The sequence below is a fragment of the Pan paniscus genome, chromosome 15 (assembly GCF_029289425.2).
Source record: "Pan paniscus chromosome 15, NHGRI_mPanPan1-v2.0_pri, whole genome shotgun sequence".
NCBI lineage: Eukaryota > Metazoa > Chordata > Mammalia > Primates > Hominidae > Pan > Pan paniscus.
Window position 1 is genome coordinate 93,145,898 of NC_073264.2, and position 15,087 is coordinate 93,160,984.

General features: G+C 36.9%; 1 protein-coding gene across 4 annotated transcripts in view; it reads right to left on the reverse strand.

The window, feature by feature from the left end:
- TRIP11 (thyroid hormone receptor interactor 11) overlaps nucleotides 1-15,087 on the reverse strand; it is an 84,741-nt gene that overhangs the window by 21,155 nt on the left and 48,499 nt on the right. For all 4 annotated transcript variants that reach the window (XM_063596382.1, XM_063596381.1, XM_008958208.5 and 1 more), the window contains 5 exons: nucleotides 12,905-13,045; nucleotides 12,178-12,371; nucleotides 8,292-8,455; nucleotides 6,754-6,857; nucleotides 1,242-1,341 (listed from right to left, as the gene is read on the reverse strand). In XM_063596382.1, coding sequence (XP_063452452.1) covers nucleotides 1,242-1,341; nucleotides 6,754-6,857; nucleotides 8,292-8,455; nucleotides 12,178-12,371; nucleotides 12,905-13,045 — 703 coding nt within the window. The remainder of the gene's footprint in view (nucleotides 1-1,241; nucleotides 1,342-6,753; nucleotides 6,858-8,291; nucleotides 8,456-12,177; nucleotides 12,372-12,904; nucleotides 13,046-15,087) is intronic.

Here is a 15,087-nt window from a genome sequence, read left to right on the forward strand (position 1 = left end):
AATGGATAATACCACTTATTTTAGAGATGCTTATAAAAAGTAAATGATGAGAAGACTAAATACATAAATGTTATGTCAAATGTCCATAATAGACACTCAATACATAATTGTTTCCTTGCTGCCCATTTTCAGGCCCTCTACTAGATTTAGAGATCCTAGCCTGGTCAAGTCTTACAAGGTAGAAGACTTTTGGTTTGGCAGTAACTTGCCTCAGAATCAAGTCATTTTGAGGACAATTACTTCACATCTATCTTTTTTTCTCTGTATTCCTAAAAATCTCCCCTGTCCTGTCTCTTGCTGGATTTAGGCCAGCTTACTTTGGCTTGTCCTTTGGTGTCCATGCGTCAGTGGTTCCTGCCGGCTTGCCTCCCTAGTGTCTAAGTCACTGCTTCTGTTGTTGACAGCTCCTCTGCTGTACCATCTCCTTCTATTTTTGCTTATTTCTAATTTCATGTTAGGTGGTATGTATTTCTTAACTACATGCCTTGTTACTATTGTGCCTAACCTAGACATCTAAAGTTGATGCATTTCTAGGCTCCGTTATCACCTTTCCAATAACCTTGAATCATTACCTACTAAATGCAGCCCTAGAATAGTTTTGACTTCCTGGTTGCCTCTAAATCAGAGATGAAATGAGGATATGCCATCTTTGTCAGCTGTTGGATTCAACAAAGCCCTGTAAGCCACCTGATCACTGAACCAATTAATAATCCTAAGCATAGGACATACCTTAGGGTATGGACAGGGCATATGAGACACCTTATAAACATCAAAAAATACATGATGCACCTGTGGTAAAACACCATCTACAATCATAAAAATCTAGCTATACCCAGACATTCATTCTACAGAAAGTTGCTCTTTTATTTGAGAATTCTGCCTTCTCTAACAGATCAGATGGCCTTAGGCAAGATGCACGTGAACTGATAAGGGAGAAATCATATCCATAAAAAGTCAAATCAGTCCAATCAACCCTTCTGATGGTCAACAGGGTGACAGCCAATGCAATGGCATTGCCTCAACATCCAGGAAAACTAACTGGACAGCCAGGGCCAACTTACTGACTCTGGTTTCACTAGGACCATACTTAAATTGAAGCAAATCAGTCAGGGAAGATACAAATGGAAGTCACACATCAATGAAGTTGGTCTCACTCAACTATGCCAATTTATGACAGAAGACTACATTTGATTTAATATCAGTATTGTAGTGGGGGAAAAATGAAAAGAAAAAAAACCTACTTTGTTTTTTAAGTTCTTCAATTTGTTCTTCTTTTACATCTAACTGTTCTGTAAGTCTTGATGCTGAATCCAATGCAACATTTGCTTCATCCAAACGTTCCTGAGAAAGAAAACTTTATTAAAAAAAAGTATGCAAAAATTATTTCACAAACTATAAGGCTGAGAGACATCTTAGAGTCAACCTCTACATTTCAGCTGGTGAAGCTGCACCTCTACGACCTTGGGCAAATGTATCCAACCAATAAGTATCAAAGGCAGAACCCACATTCTTTTCAATACAATACTGCCTCATTTAGAGGAACTAAATAAAAAGAGCAGATGCCACTGAAAGACAACATGATGACAGAAGTTAAAAAAAAAAAAAAAGTAACAACATAAACTACAAAAAAACAAAGATACAGGAAGTCCAGAAATATAGCAACAAATGTTCTCTTTTTCATTTTTGAAAGTCTAATAAAGTGATGTTGATTATGACTTTGTTACTTTAAATTTTATTTCCCTGACCACTACTAGTGAATTTGAGCATTACTTTTCATGTTTACAGGGCAAGCTGAATCTGTCCTTCTGTGAAAACCTCTTTGCATACATTGCCCAAGATTCTACTGAGTTCTATTTCTCCTGTCCATCTGTAAGAGCACCTTGTATAGCAGATATGAAGCTTTTTCACCTGTGCTAAGCAAATACCGTTACCTTATCTGCCATTTTTCTACTGACTCTATAATATCTTTTGTCATGTAAACATTTTAAATACTATATAGTCAAACATGTTCTACTTTGCTTTTACAGCTTCTTAAGTTTTAGTCTTGGTTAGGATCCTCCTTGCCCTTAGAATGTAAATGTAGTCTTCCAGATTTTATTACAAGATATTTTGTAATATATTTAAATCTTTAACACAGTGTTTCTTAATGGGAGTGGCTTTGGCATTCCTTGCCCAATAAATGCCATCTATCCCCAGATAATCAGCACCACTCCCAGTTGAGAATCCCTGCTTTAATACAATTAGACTTTACTTTTGTTTATGATGTAAGGTGAGGGTCTGTTGTTTTTTTTCCCTTCCTTCCTATGGACAGCTGGTTTTATCAACATCATTAATTAGATAAGCTATCCTTTTTCTCATTAAATTAATTTAGGTTTTAGTTTCAAATTCTCAAATATATCCTGGGCTCTATTTCTGGATTCTCCTTAATCCACTAATCTAGTCAATATTGTATCGATTTATGGCTCTATTATGACATCTAGTAGGCAGGTCTCTCCTCACTGCATTATTTCTCATAATTTTCTTGGCTATTCTCAAGTATTCTCCCATGTAAATTTAAGGTCAAGTTTTGCCATCTTCAATCAGTGTGATAGCCTTTTTACTGTGTCATCCTGGATAGGTCACAGTCCCCAGTTATTCAATCAAACATGATCTAGATGTTGCTGTGAAGGTATTGTGCAAATGTAATCAAAGTCCTTAATCAGTTGAATTTAAGAAAGGCACATTATTCTGGATAATTTCGGTGGGCCCGATTGAACCAGTTTTAAAGTTCTTAAAAGCCAGGGTTTAGCCTTCCCCCTAAAAAAGAAGAAATTCCTTCTTTGGACCGCAGGTTCCGCCTATGCCTATGGAGTTCCATCCTGCTTGTGACTTTCCTTTCCTGGCTGCCTGTGGACAACAGCTTTGGCCCATGCCTGCTGAGTTCCAGCCTGCCTTTGATGTGGGCTTCCCATCTTGACTGCCAACCCTACAAATTTCAGACTTGCTTATCCAGCGGCTGCAATCTTGTAGCCAATTCCTTGTAATAAATTGCATGTGTGTATCCATATATATCAATATATAAATTTGACACATATACATACACACCCTACTGATTCTGCTTTTAGGGGCTGAAACCTGATTGATACATAGAGGGAATGAAATTGAAAATTTTAAATAAAATATTTACTATTCCAAAATCCACAAAACTAAATTTAGTGTGAAGGAAATGTAAACTTTCAAATGACTTTTTTTAACCCACACCATTTGTACTTATGAAGTTATTAAAGCTTAAATCTACGCTTAGATTTTTTCCAAAATCAGCATTTAGATTTTGTTATTCTTTCTACCAGTCATTTGGTTTTTATTTCATTAATTACAGCTTTTATTTTTATTAATTCCCTCAATTTCTTCTCATTTATTTTGTTCTTCTTTTAAATGTATATTACACTTTAAATTTTAAAAAATAAAACTAGTTTTAAAAGAAGATTTGGCTGGGTGCTGTGACACATGCCTATAGTCCCAGCTAGTCAAAAGGCTGAGGCAGGAGGATTGCTTGAGTCCAGAAATGCAAGGCTGTAGTGCACTATTATGATCACACTGGTGAAGAGCCACTGCATTCCAGCCTGGGAAACATAGCAAGATTTCATCTCTAATTAAAATAAGAAAAAAATGCCAGGCATAGAGGCTCACGCCTGTAATTCCAACACTTTGTGAGGCCAAGACAGGAGGACTGTTTGAGCCCAGGAGTTTGAGACCAGCCTGGACAACAAAGCAAGACTCTGTCTCTAAGAAAAAAGAGAAGAAGATCTGGACTTCCATTCTAGCAGTTCCACAGACTGTATACTCTGGATCCACTAGAAACTACTAAGAGTATTAGATAAAATACATCTTTTTAAATGTATTAATGAGCTGACAAGAAAGTAAGTATAAATGGTCAATAAACATATTAAAAGATGCTTGACCTCACTGGTAATTAGGGAAGTGCAAATTAAAACCACAGGAAGACAGCCCTTCTGCTATGGCTTGAATGTATACCCACAAGTTCATTTGCTGAAAACCTGATTCCCAATGTGGCAGTATTGGGAGGTGGGGCCTGATGGGAGGTGTTTGGTTCATGGGGGCACCACCCTCATGAATAGATTAATGTCCTTACTGTGGGAGTGGGTTCATAATCAAGGAAGTAGGTTCCTTACAAGAGGAGGAGTTTGGCTCCCTCTTGCTCTCTCACCTTACCCTCTCTTTGCCACGGGATGATGTAGCAAGGAGGTTTACCAGTTGCTGGCACCTTAATCTTGGATTTCCCAGCTTCCAGAACGCATGAGCTACTAAGTTTCTGTTCATTATAAATAAACCAGTCTGTGGTATTCTATCGTTATCAGCACAAAATGGACTAAGACACTTCCTACCCATCAGATTGTCAAAAACTTTGAAAGTCTGATAATGTCAAGTGTTGACAAGGATGTAGAACAAGAAGTCATGTGCCTGCTAGTAGGAGTAAATTAGCACAACCACTTCAGAAAACAATTAATCATCTAATAAAGCTGAAGTTGACCATATATGTCCTATAACTCAGCAATTCCAATCAAGATATACATCTAAAAAAACTCTTGTATGTTTAGAAGATATCTGAAATACTCTTTATTAATAAAATGGGTAAATTATATATTAATGCAATGCATACAGAAGTGAAAATAACAAATCACCTATATACAGTAACACACAGTAATATGACTGAATCTCATAAACACTATGGTAAGTTTTTTTAAAAAGCAAGTCTCAGCCGGGTGCGGTGGCTCACGTCTGTAATCCCAGCACTTTGGGAGGCTGATGTGGATGGATCACCTGAAGTCAGGAGTTCAACAACAGCCTGGCCAACATGGTAAAACCCTGTCTCTACTAAAAATACAAAAATTAGCCAGGCGTGATGGTGTGTGCCTGTAACCTCAGCTACTTGGGAGGCTGAGGCAGGAGAATCACTTGAACCCAGGGCAAAGGTTGTAGTGAGCTGAGATCACGCCCTTGCACTCCAGCCTGAGCAAAGAGCGAAACGCCGTCTCAAAAAAAAAAAAAAAAAAAAAGCAAGTCTCAGAAAAATTACTGAATTTACATATAGTTCAAATTCCATTTACATAGACTTCAAAAATATGCAAAACCAAACAATGGATTGTTTGGAGCTTCAAACCTATGTGATAAGAACCATAAAGAAAACAAGCAGAAAAAGAAAAAAGAAAACCAAACAAAATAAGGAAGTAATAAACATAACATTTTGGAATAGTGGTTGCCTAAGAGGTGGAAGATGAGAATGGGATGTGAAGGGGTGCATAAGGAACTTCAAAGGATGAAGTTTTATTTCTTACACTGGGTGGTGACAGTGTGGGTATTTGCTGCATTGTTAGTCTTATATTTTACACATATTATCTAAATTGTTTTGCAGCCATTTAATACTTAATTAAAATGTTAAAACTTTATTAGGAAGTATATCTTCACTTACTTGGGACGTTAATGTTCCTGAAGAACAGCATAATTACCTCCACTAATGTCAGGTAAATGAATTTTATCATTTTCTACCAGTTATTGACAGTCTATTTATGACATAGAAAAGCTTCTCCTAGGCCGGGCATGGTGGGTAATCCCAGCACTTTGGGAGGCCAAGGCGGGCGGATCACGAGGTCAGGAGATCGAGACTATCCTGGCTAACACGGTGAAACCTCGTCTCTACTAAAAATACAAAAAATTAGCCGGGTGTGGTGGCGGGCACCTGTAGTCCCAGCTACTCGGAAGGCTGAGGCAGGAGAAAGGCGTGAACCCAGGAGGGGGAGTTTGCAGTGAGCCGAGATCGTGCTACTGCACTCCAGCATGGGCAACAGAGCGAGACTCTGTCTCAAAAAAAAAAAAAAAAAAAAAAAAAGACAAGTTTCTCCTAAATCTAAAAGCACGTTGTTTTGGTGTCCTATCTCTTCATAGGGGTTCATTTTTATATATTCCTTATATATAATTTTTGTCCTATGTATGAAATATAGCATGTAATAGAAAAATATTTTAAAGGATGATGTTATTATACAAAAAAAAAGATTTAATGGGATAATATATATTGTTTTAATCCATGTGAAATGAGTGCTCACAGAGGTACAAATTTAAAATTTTGTTGAAAAAAGAAAATTACACGCCAGGCGCAGTGGCTCTCGCCTGTAATCCCAGCACTTTGGGAGGCTGAGGTGGGCAGATCACCTGAGGTCAGGAGTTCGAGACCAGCCTGACCAACGTGGTGAAACCCCATCTCTATTAAAAATACAAAATTAGCTGGGTATGATGGTGCACGCCTGTAACCCCAGCTACTTGGGAGGCTGAGGCAGGAGAATTGCTTGAACCCGGAAGGCAGAGGTTGCGGTGGGTCGAGATCACGCCATTGCACTCCAGCCTGGGTAACAAGAGTGAAACTCGGTCTCAAAAAAAAAAAAAAAAAAAAGAGAGAAAATTATAAAGTTAAATTATAGATTAATTTGGGTGTTTTTTCCCCGGAGACCTCTAAAATACCTCTATGTGCCAAAAAAATTAAATGTCCTGTCATCTTACATTTGCTGTGTCTACTCTAAACTATGACACCTTAGGGAAATCCTGGGTATCTTGTTCACTGTCAGGCTACAGCAGAGGGCTGGATTCAGGGTAGAAAATTTACTAAATGAACAGTTTAGGAGATTATTTCCAAGACAAAGACTCTACAAGTAACTGTTCCATGAATAATAAAACCTACAAGAGAAAACTATTTTGTCCTACCTGTAATGATATCACTTTTCCTTCCAGATTTTCTGCGTTTTTCTTCCATTCAGCTATAAGCTGTTTTTGCTTTTCGAGTTCAGCAGAATACATAGCTTTTTCCTCTAAAGAGAAAAGAAAGTTAACATTAGTATTTTGCAATCGTGTGATAAGTTAGAATGTTAAGCCATTTTAAATTTTAATAATCCAACGAAAACAGTTCAAATGTCTCAAACAGAAAAGAATATATGCCTTAGTGATAATGTTAAGTGGTGCTAAACTAATGAGATCACTTTCCTCTGCCTAAACACTTCTCCATCTTGTCTATCTTGCAGATTCTTCTCTCCCTTCATAACTCTTCTCAAATATTTCCTCTTTGGCAACACTTTCTCTACAGTCTCAGTTCCACACTGCTTTGTATACATACCCACTCTAATAATTACATTATACTGTAAAGTAGACCTCAAAATTTTTTTTTTTTTTTTTGAGACAGAGTCTCACTCTGTCACCCAGGCTGGAGTGCAGTGGTGTCATCTCGGCTCACTCACTGCAACCTCCTCCTCCAGGGTTCAAGCCGAGTAGCTGGGATTACAGGCATCTTCCACCACGCCTGGCTAATTTGTGTATTTTTAGTAGAGACGGGGTTTCACCACATTGGCCAGGCTAGTCTTGAACTCCTGACCTCAGGTGATCTGCCCGCCTTGGCCTCCCAAAGTGCTGGGATTATAGGCATGAGCCACCGTGCCCGGCAAGAATTCTTATATCTAAAATTTAAGATTTCAACCCTGAAGTAACACAGAGGTACAAATTTAAAGTTTTGCTTAGGCATAAAACTACAAGTCCTTGTTACTTCCTCATTCTCATATCCCCTAATCACCTCCCACAACTAGCAGTTAATTTACTGTCAATAATTACTGAATGCATGAATAAACAAATGGATGGATGAATGATCTAAAGTGAGTAAATGTAAGGATAGGAGGTAGAATGTGAAAAGGTATATTTGGTTCTCAGGGTAGAACTGCTCTGGTAACTATTACTGTGTCTCCAAAAAAGCATCTTCCATATGGACTAGAAAATGTAGTTACCTCAAAGCATAGATGAATAGCTATGAACATGTGAATCACCATTTCAAAGAACAGTAATTAATGATGATTATCTGAAGTAGGTCCAACCTCCAGCCCTTATCTTAAAACCTAACTATTCTTTGTATGTACGTATCTCTCTTCCTTTGTATTCTCCTCTTCATTACTTGATCATCTTTCCTTGTATTCTCCTCTTTATTACTTGATCATCTTTCCTTGTATTTCCTCAACTCTCATCTCTCACTGGTAATAGGATACTAAAACAAATTTTTAATAATTACTAAATAAAGTTTATTTTCTCGTCTTAATTGTAAAAGGAGTCTAAATTAACTTTTTGATGGCTACTCACCCTTCCCCTCTACCAGTGGGTAACCTTTCAGAGATTTCCCCGTGCCTCATCTAAAATAGCTCTCAAATTAGGCAAAATTACCAATAACTACAATTTTTCTTCATTGAAAGAGTGACCGTAGAGCTTACCTTGTTGGAAATGCTCTAGTACCATCTGCAGGTTGGCCAGTGACAGAGCATACTGCTTTACTTGTTCCTGAGAGACAGAAAGCTGCAGCGCAGTTTCATCCCTTTGCTTGGAAACTATATTCAACTGTTCTTGCAATGACTCTACCTGCACACTGGCTTGATGGCTTCAAACAAAAAGAATAAAAGTCAAACTGCTTATATCTATTTAGATACTTTAACAAGAAGAAGCCACCTTCCCTACATCTTATTACTTTATTTTATTTCTTTTTTTTTTTTGAGACAGAGTCTCGCTCTGTCACCCAGGCTGGAGTGCAGTGGCACAATCTCAGCTCACTGCAACCTCCGCCTCCTGGGTTCCAGCGATTCTCCTGCCTCAGCCTCCTGAGTAGCTGGGGTTATAGGCGTGCACCACCATGCCTGGCTAATTTTTGTATTTTTAGTAAAGATGGTGTTTTACCATGTTGGCCAGGCTGGTCTCAAACTCCTGACCTCGGGTAATCCACCCACCTTGGCCTCCCAAAGTGCTGGGATTACAGGCATGAGCCACCGCCCCTGGCCTCTTATTGCTTTAAATTCAAGTTAGATTTCAAAGTATTTAGATACTTTAATAAGATGAAACATCCTACATTTTTTATTATGGTAAAATATACATAAAATTTACCATTTTAACCAGTTTTAAGTGTACAGTTCAGTGGCACTAAGTACATTCACACTGTTGTACAACCACCACCACCATCCATCTCCAGAACTTTTCTCACCTTCTCAAACTGAAACTCCATACCCATTAAATAGTAACTCCCCTTGCCCTTGAAAACTACCATCCTACTATCTATCTCTGTTAATGTGATCTTTCCTACACTTTATTGCATTAAATTCAAGTTAAATTTCAAAGAAACTTGAAGAGTTCTTCTGGTGCCTGTTGCCCTGTTTTTGTAAATTCAATCACTCTTCCTGTGAAAGTGACTTTGAACAAACGGCAGTCCTTTTAAAGACTAAGAATTAAGTTAAATAAGAAAAGTCAGCAAAATAAAAATGTAGTCCAGGTGAGGCGGCTCTCACATGTAATCCCAGCCCTTTGAGAGGCCAAGGCAAAAGGACTGTTTGAGCCCAGGAGCTTGAGGCTGCACTGAACTATGATCACACCACTGTACTCTAGCCTGGGCGACAGAGTGAGATCCTGTCTTTAAAAAATACAAATAAAAGAAAAAGGTACAAATGAATAGCCTGCAATTTTTGTGCTTCCAGGCTAAAACTCTAAGATGTAATTTATCATAAAATGTTTTGTAAGGAACCCTGGAAGTCATTTTGTCCAGCTCCCAATTTAATACAAAATGGATTCTATGACACTCCCTTGCCTTTGACCCCCTTGTGTTCATGGTGAATTCACAACTTTCCAAAGGCTATCCCACTGATGAACTGCTCTGAATATTAGTTATCTTTTACTATCATCTTTCTTTCTGCCTATATTAAACACAATAACCTCTATCTCTGACTCCAGAGAGTCCTAAGAGGTAGATATAGATAAAGCACCTATCTAGGCTTATGTCACTGGTGTACTTCCTTAATGTATAATGATTACATTCAAAATACTGCAATAGTCTCCCAGGGGTTTTAATTTCCGGTTAAATTCTTATTCAAGAGCAGCCCATTAAAGCTCATTAGGATCAACTCATTTTGAAGAGACTTTACTCATTAGCACCCTCTTGTGGAAAGAGCACAAGTTGGTAATCAGAAGATCTAAATTCAGCTCCCAAATATCTCTGGACCTTGTTCAACTTTGTGGGTTAGCAATCACTCAGTGGGTGACTGTAGGAATGAAATGAGCTATGATGGCACTCTAGAAGTTAATAAATACCAGGTGTTACTATTGTTAAGTAAGGGCTCACACCACCATAATCCGGTTTGTAGATCTGAGTTACTCATACAACAAGTATTTACTGAATAGCTATTAAACTCTGTGTAATATATGCTATGTGATAGGTAGAAAATGAATGAGCCCATTCCTACCTCCCAGTGACTTTACATTTCATTGGGTGGGAGGCAGTATAGGACACGTCGACAATTACCTGTACCCTAAATTAAAATATAAGTGCCCTCAAACTATAAGACTCAAACTAAATATTATGCAAGTTCAAAGGAAAAACATCACACCAGGAAGATTTGTTTTTGGATATGACAAGTGGGGTGCTAAATAAAGCACCTTTTAGGAAGAAAATGGAATTGAAGAATAGGCAAGATTCATAGAACAACTTGCAGGGGATCAGGTTCACCCTTCAGGCAGAAGAAGGCATATGAAAAGAAAAAGCAGAAGAAAAAGAAACAGGAAAACAGTGGCTCTGAGAAAGTGAGTAATACAGTTTGGCTGGATGTAGCTGATAACATGAAATAAGGCTAAGGTGGTAGGAGCCTGGGACCATCCTTGAGTCAAGACCAGTTTTTGAAAAAAGGAGTAAAAAGATCACACCTCTATGTAAGGAAGGTTATTCTCGAAGTTATTATGAAAAATAAATGAAAAGTGCAGAGACTAGAAACTATTTTAATTAAGAGAAAATAAGGGCTTGAAAAGTGCAAAAAAAGAGTGAGAATACAGAATGTTACAGCATTTCTGCCAAAGTGAAACATATAGCCAAATGATCACTCATTGTTTTAATCCCCGTTTTAAACAAGTTTTCCAGCTGAGTCTGAAGGTATAATAATATACTCTGCAAAGGTGGGGTAGGGGTTAATTCACAGGAATATTGTCTCTACTAGCCTATAATTTATTTGCAGACAGATAGAAATGATTATCTCATTTTATCTCCCTTTGTGTCATAAATAGTAAAAAGATAAATAAAAAGATGCATATACGACTAATAGGAATATAAATGGACACAATTTTTTGTGAAATAATTTGGCAGTATAATCTCAGAAGTTTTAAAATGCTTCTTGATCTAGAAGTTCCGTTTCTCAAAACTTACCCTAGGGATATAATCTGTCATCAACACAAAAATACACGTCTTGGGATATCATGTCAACACTCAGTGATTTTGAAAAGTTAAAACACATAATAAATGACTGTGTTAATCATGGCAAATCCAAATAATGGCATATTATGTAGCTACAAAATATTGCAAACATACATGGCTTAACATGTACTGACATTCATATTATTGATAGAAACAGATTACAAAACAGTATGAATATTATAATCTCAGTTTTGCTTTAAAAAGGGTATATAATGTATACACACAGACATAAAAGTATAAAAAGGCACACAAAAAGATTATCTCTGGGCATGTGGGGCTCTGTGTGATTTGTGTGATTTTCCTAAACATGAAAAATATAACCTTTTTACAACTAAAAAAAAAAAAACAAGAAAAAAGTTTTATTGAGAGAAATAAAAATCTAAAATATATAAACAGGGACCGGGTCACTCAAGAGTGCTAATAAACCCAGTTAATTCTTCATACTGACCTTGGTCTCTACTCTGCTACTTCCTTTACTCTCTTCCTGCTAACATCCACATCCTGTTCAACTTAAGATCATTTGATGAAAAATAAAACCACATAAATAGTTATTTTGGAGTTGGACAGAGCCAATTAAAATCAGTCAGAATTTCAAACTATACTCCTAAAATGGTAAGAGGCAGTGATCTAGGGTGATGGTCAAGACACAGACAGTTTGAATGCCAGATCTAAAGAGTCACAGACTCAAATGTGAAACCCCCACACACACTCTGTGTGCCTACCTTGGGCAGGTTATTTAATCTCTTTACCTTCAGTTTCTTCATCCATAAAATACAGATAATGAATTTTGCAAGGATGAGCTAACATACAAAAAATACTTACTGAGTCTGATATTTAAGAAGTGTTCAGTTAAAGTTAATGCAAAAAAATGAAAAAATTACCTTGCATTTTCCATTGCATTAGAGGATGAAACTAGCTTTTCCTCCAATACTGTGACTTTCTTTCTTAGTTTAGCCTCTCTATCTTCTGCAGCCAAAGCTTCACGGGTATAAGAATCTTCTGATTCTAAAAGATGATTACGCAATCTCTCTAGCTCTTGGTTTGAACGAAATTCTTTGTCACGTAAACGTTGAACCTAGGTAGAGGACATTATTTTTCTTTTACAAAATGCTCCCTTTCCACTGCTACAAACCATTTTGTTATCAAATCTTTTTCCCATTATTGAAGATATTAATTGTATACCAATTTCTCATACTGCAAAATGTATTTATGCTAGGAAAAAATTATCTTGAAATCATCTTGAATATGCATCTGGAAGCTTTACTTCCCAGAATCTTATTCCCTGTGGCTATAATGGAAAATGGAATTACAAAATTCATTCTGTATAAAGTACTCTTTGTGACAGGCCACTTTTTCAGCAAATCTCATTTTTTTCACACTTTATGGGTGGGCAATTTTTCTTATATCCGAGATATGCCATGATTTTCACTTTTGAAGACTGAAATAAAATGCACCGTGGGAGATTAAAATTTTACTACTGCACAGCAGAGGAAGAATAAGAAAAATCACCTAACAGAGAAATTCATTTTCACTGATCACCTTTCCAGTTCTCTTAATACTTATTAAACTTATTGTTTGATTCATAATTCTTTTAAAGTGAAAGTATACCTCATTCTGTAGGGCAGTATTTTCCATTTGTTTTTGTTTCAGGGCCAACATGACTTGGTCTCTCTCCTGTTGAAACACAACTGTCTTCTCCTGCATTGATTTAACTGCATTTAAAAGCTGATTTAACTCTCCAGTCTTGCCCTTTTGGAAAGAAAAAATTTTAGCTTTAAAACACACACACACACACATATTTTAAAAGAGACATTTTCTTCACTCAATTATTAATTCATTTAATTTTTAAATAGGGCAGCCTCCCGATTTACTCTCTGAGTAGGCTCAGAGAGACTCCTAGTTAATTTAAAAACGTAGTTAACTATGTGAAAGTCATGAAAAACCAAAAAAGTCAGAGAATCTGTCACAATATAGAGAAGCCTACGGAGCCATGACATCTAAATATAATGAATATAAAGCGGTATCCTGAATGACATCCTGGTACAGGAAAAGGACATTTAGTAAACATGAAGGAATTCGAGTCAAGTATGAACTTTAGTTCAGTAACACCTCAATATTGGTTCATTAGCTGTGGCAAATACCTCATAACAATGTAAGATGTTAACAAGGAAAACTCAGTATGAGGTCTATGAGACCTATCTTTGCAAATTTTCTATAAATTTAAAACTATTCTAAAAGAATAAGTTTATTAGAAATGTTTTAAAAGGAACCCAAAGGACAAAAATGTCTTCAAATTTACCCTATACAACAAAGTATTCAGAACCCCCAAATCAACAAAAAGTGTACGTGTGTGCACACGTATGTGCGTGCTGTCCATTCATAAAGCATCCACAATTGTTATGAGAGAAAGTAACTTCACTGCAAAAGTAGGGCCACAAGTTTCAGACAATAGCTGAAATTCTAAAAAGCACAAAAACGTGTCAGGCTGCTTTACAGCCACTTTCTTTCTTTTTTTTTTTTTTTTTTTTTTTTGAGGTGGAGTCTTGCTCTGTTGCCCAGGCTGGAGTGCAGTGGCGCGATCTCGGTTCACTGCAACCTCCACCTCCTGGGTTCAAGCAATTCTCGTGCCTCAGCCTCCCAAGTAGCTGGGATTACAGGCATGCACTACCACGTCTGGCTAATTTTTGTATTTTTAGTAAAGACAGGGTTACACCATGTTGGCCAGGCTGATCTCGAACTCCTGTCCTCAGGGGATCCACCCACCTCAGCCTCCCAAAGTGCTGGGATTACATGTGTGAGCCACCATGCCCGGTCTACAGCCGTTTCTTTTCTCCATTTTAAATATGCATATCTTATGAACCTATTTACAGTTTAGTATATTTTTAGTTTTCATGTAAACTTTCCATTTCTTTAAGAATACGTAATGTATCCCCCAGGATAAATCATTATAACCAAAATATAAAACAATCTGTTCCTTTAATATTAACACTTCTGGATAGGGAGGCCAATATTTTCCAAATAGTTTTTCGGTTTTTTTTTTTTTTCACACTACAAAGAAAGAGCAAATGCTTGAGAAATTAAATAGATCTGAATATCTCCTATTGAGAACATCCTTTTCTCCCTAAAAAAAGATGTTACTCATTATATTCAAGATATAATCTAAAGGTACTTTTACATTATATACAGAGTATTGGAAGAAATTAGTTTACACTAATTACCCTCAAGTAATACAATAGTTAAGTACCACTTAGCTAACTTAGGGAAGCTTCCTAAAAGTGGGGAGAGCGTTAATAATATCTGCACACTTTAGATCTGCAAATGTCAATGAAATAGAACTAAATTGTACAAAACGCTAAAACTCCAAAATATCTATAAATGACAGAAGACATCATTGTACTTTATTCCTCTGTTCTACTCTTATAACCTTAAGAAGCTAGAGCCAATTGGGGCTAGTGAACAATAGGAAGCTCTAGCCTCTAGGACTCTCTTCACATCAATTATAGACCAGTACCATTAAAGCTAAGAAGTTATCTCAGAAGAACACCTTAACACTGATAATCAGTGTGCCTACTTCATCAGATGACAAAGGAAAAAATGAAGTTTTCACAACTTTAATCCAAGACTCTAAGAGGGAACCTAACTGGCAAATGAAGTTGAATCACTTTGTATCTTATGCCTGGCAGCAAGTAATGCTCAAGAAGTGCTAGTTGAATATTTTATTGTTTTGCCTATCATCTCTTTTCAAAATTTCTGCTACTAAAAGCATAGAAATCACAGTAAAAAGGCACTAC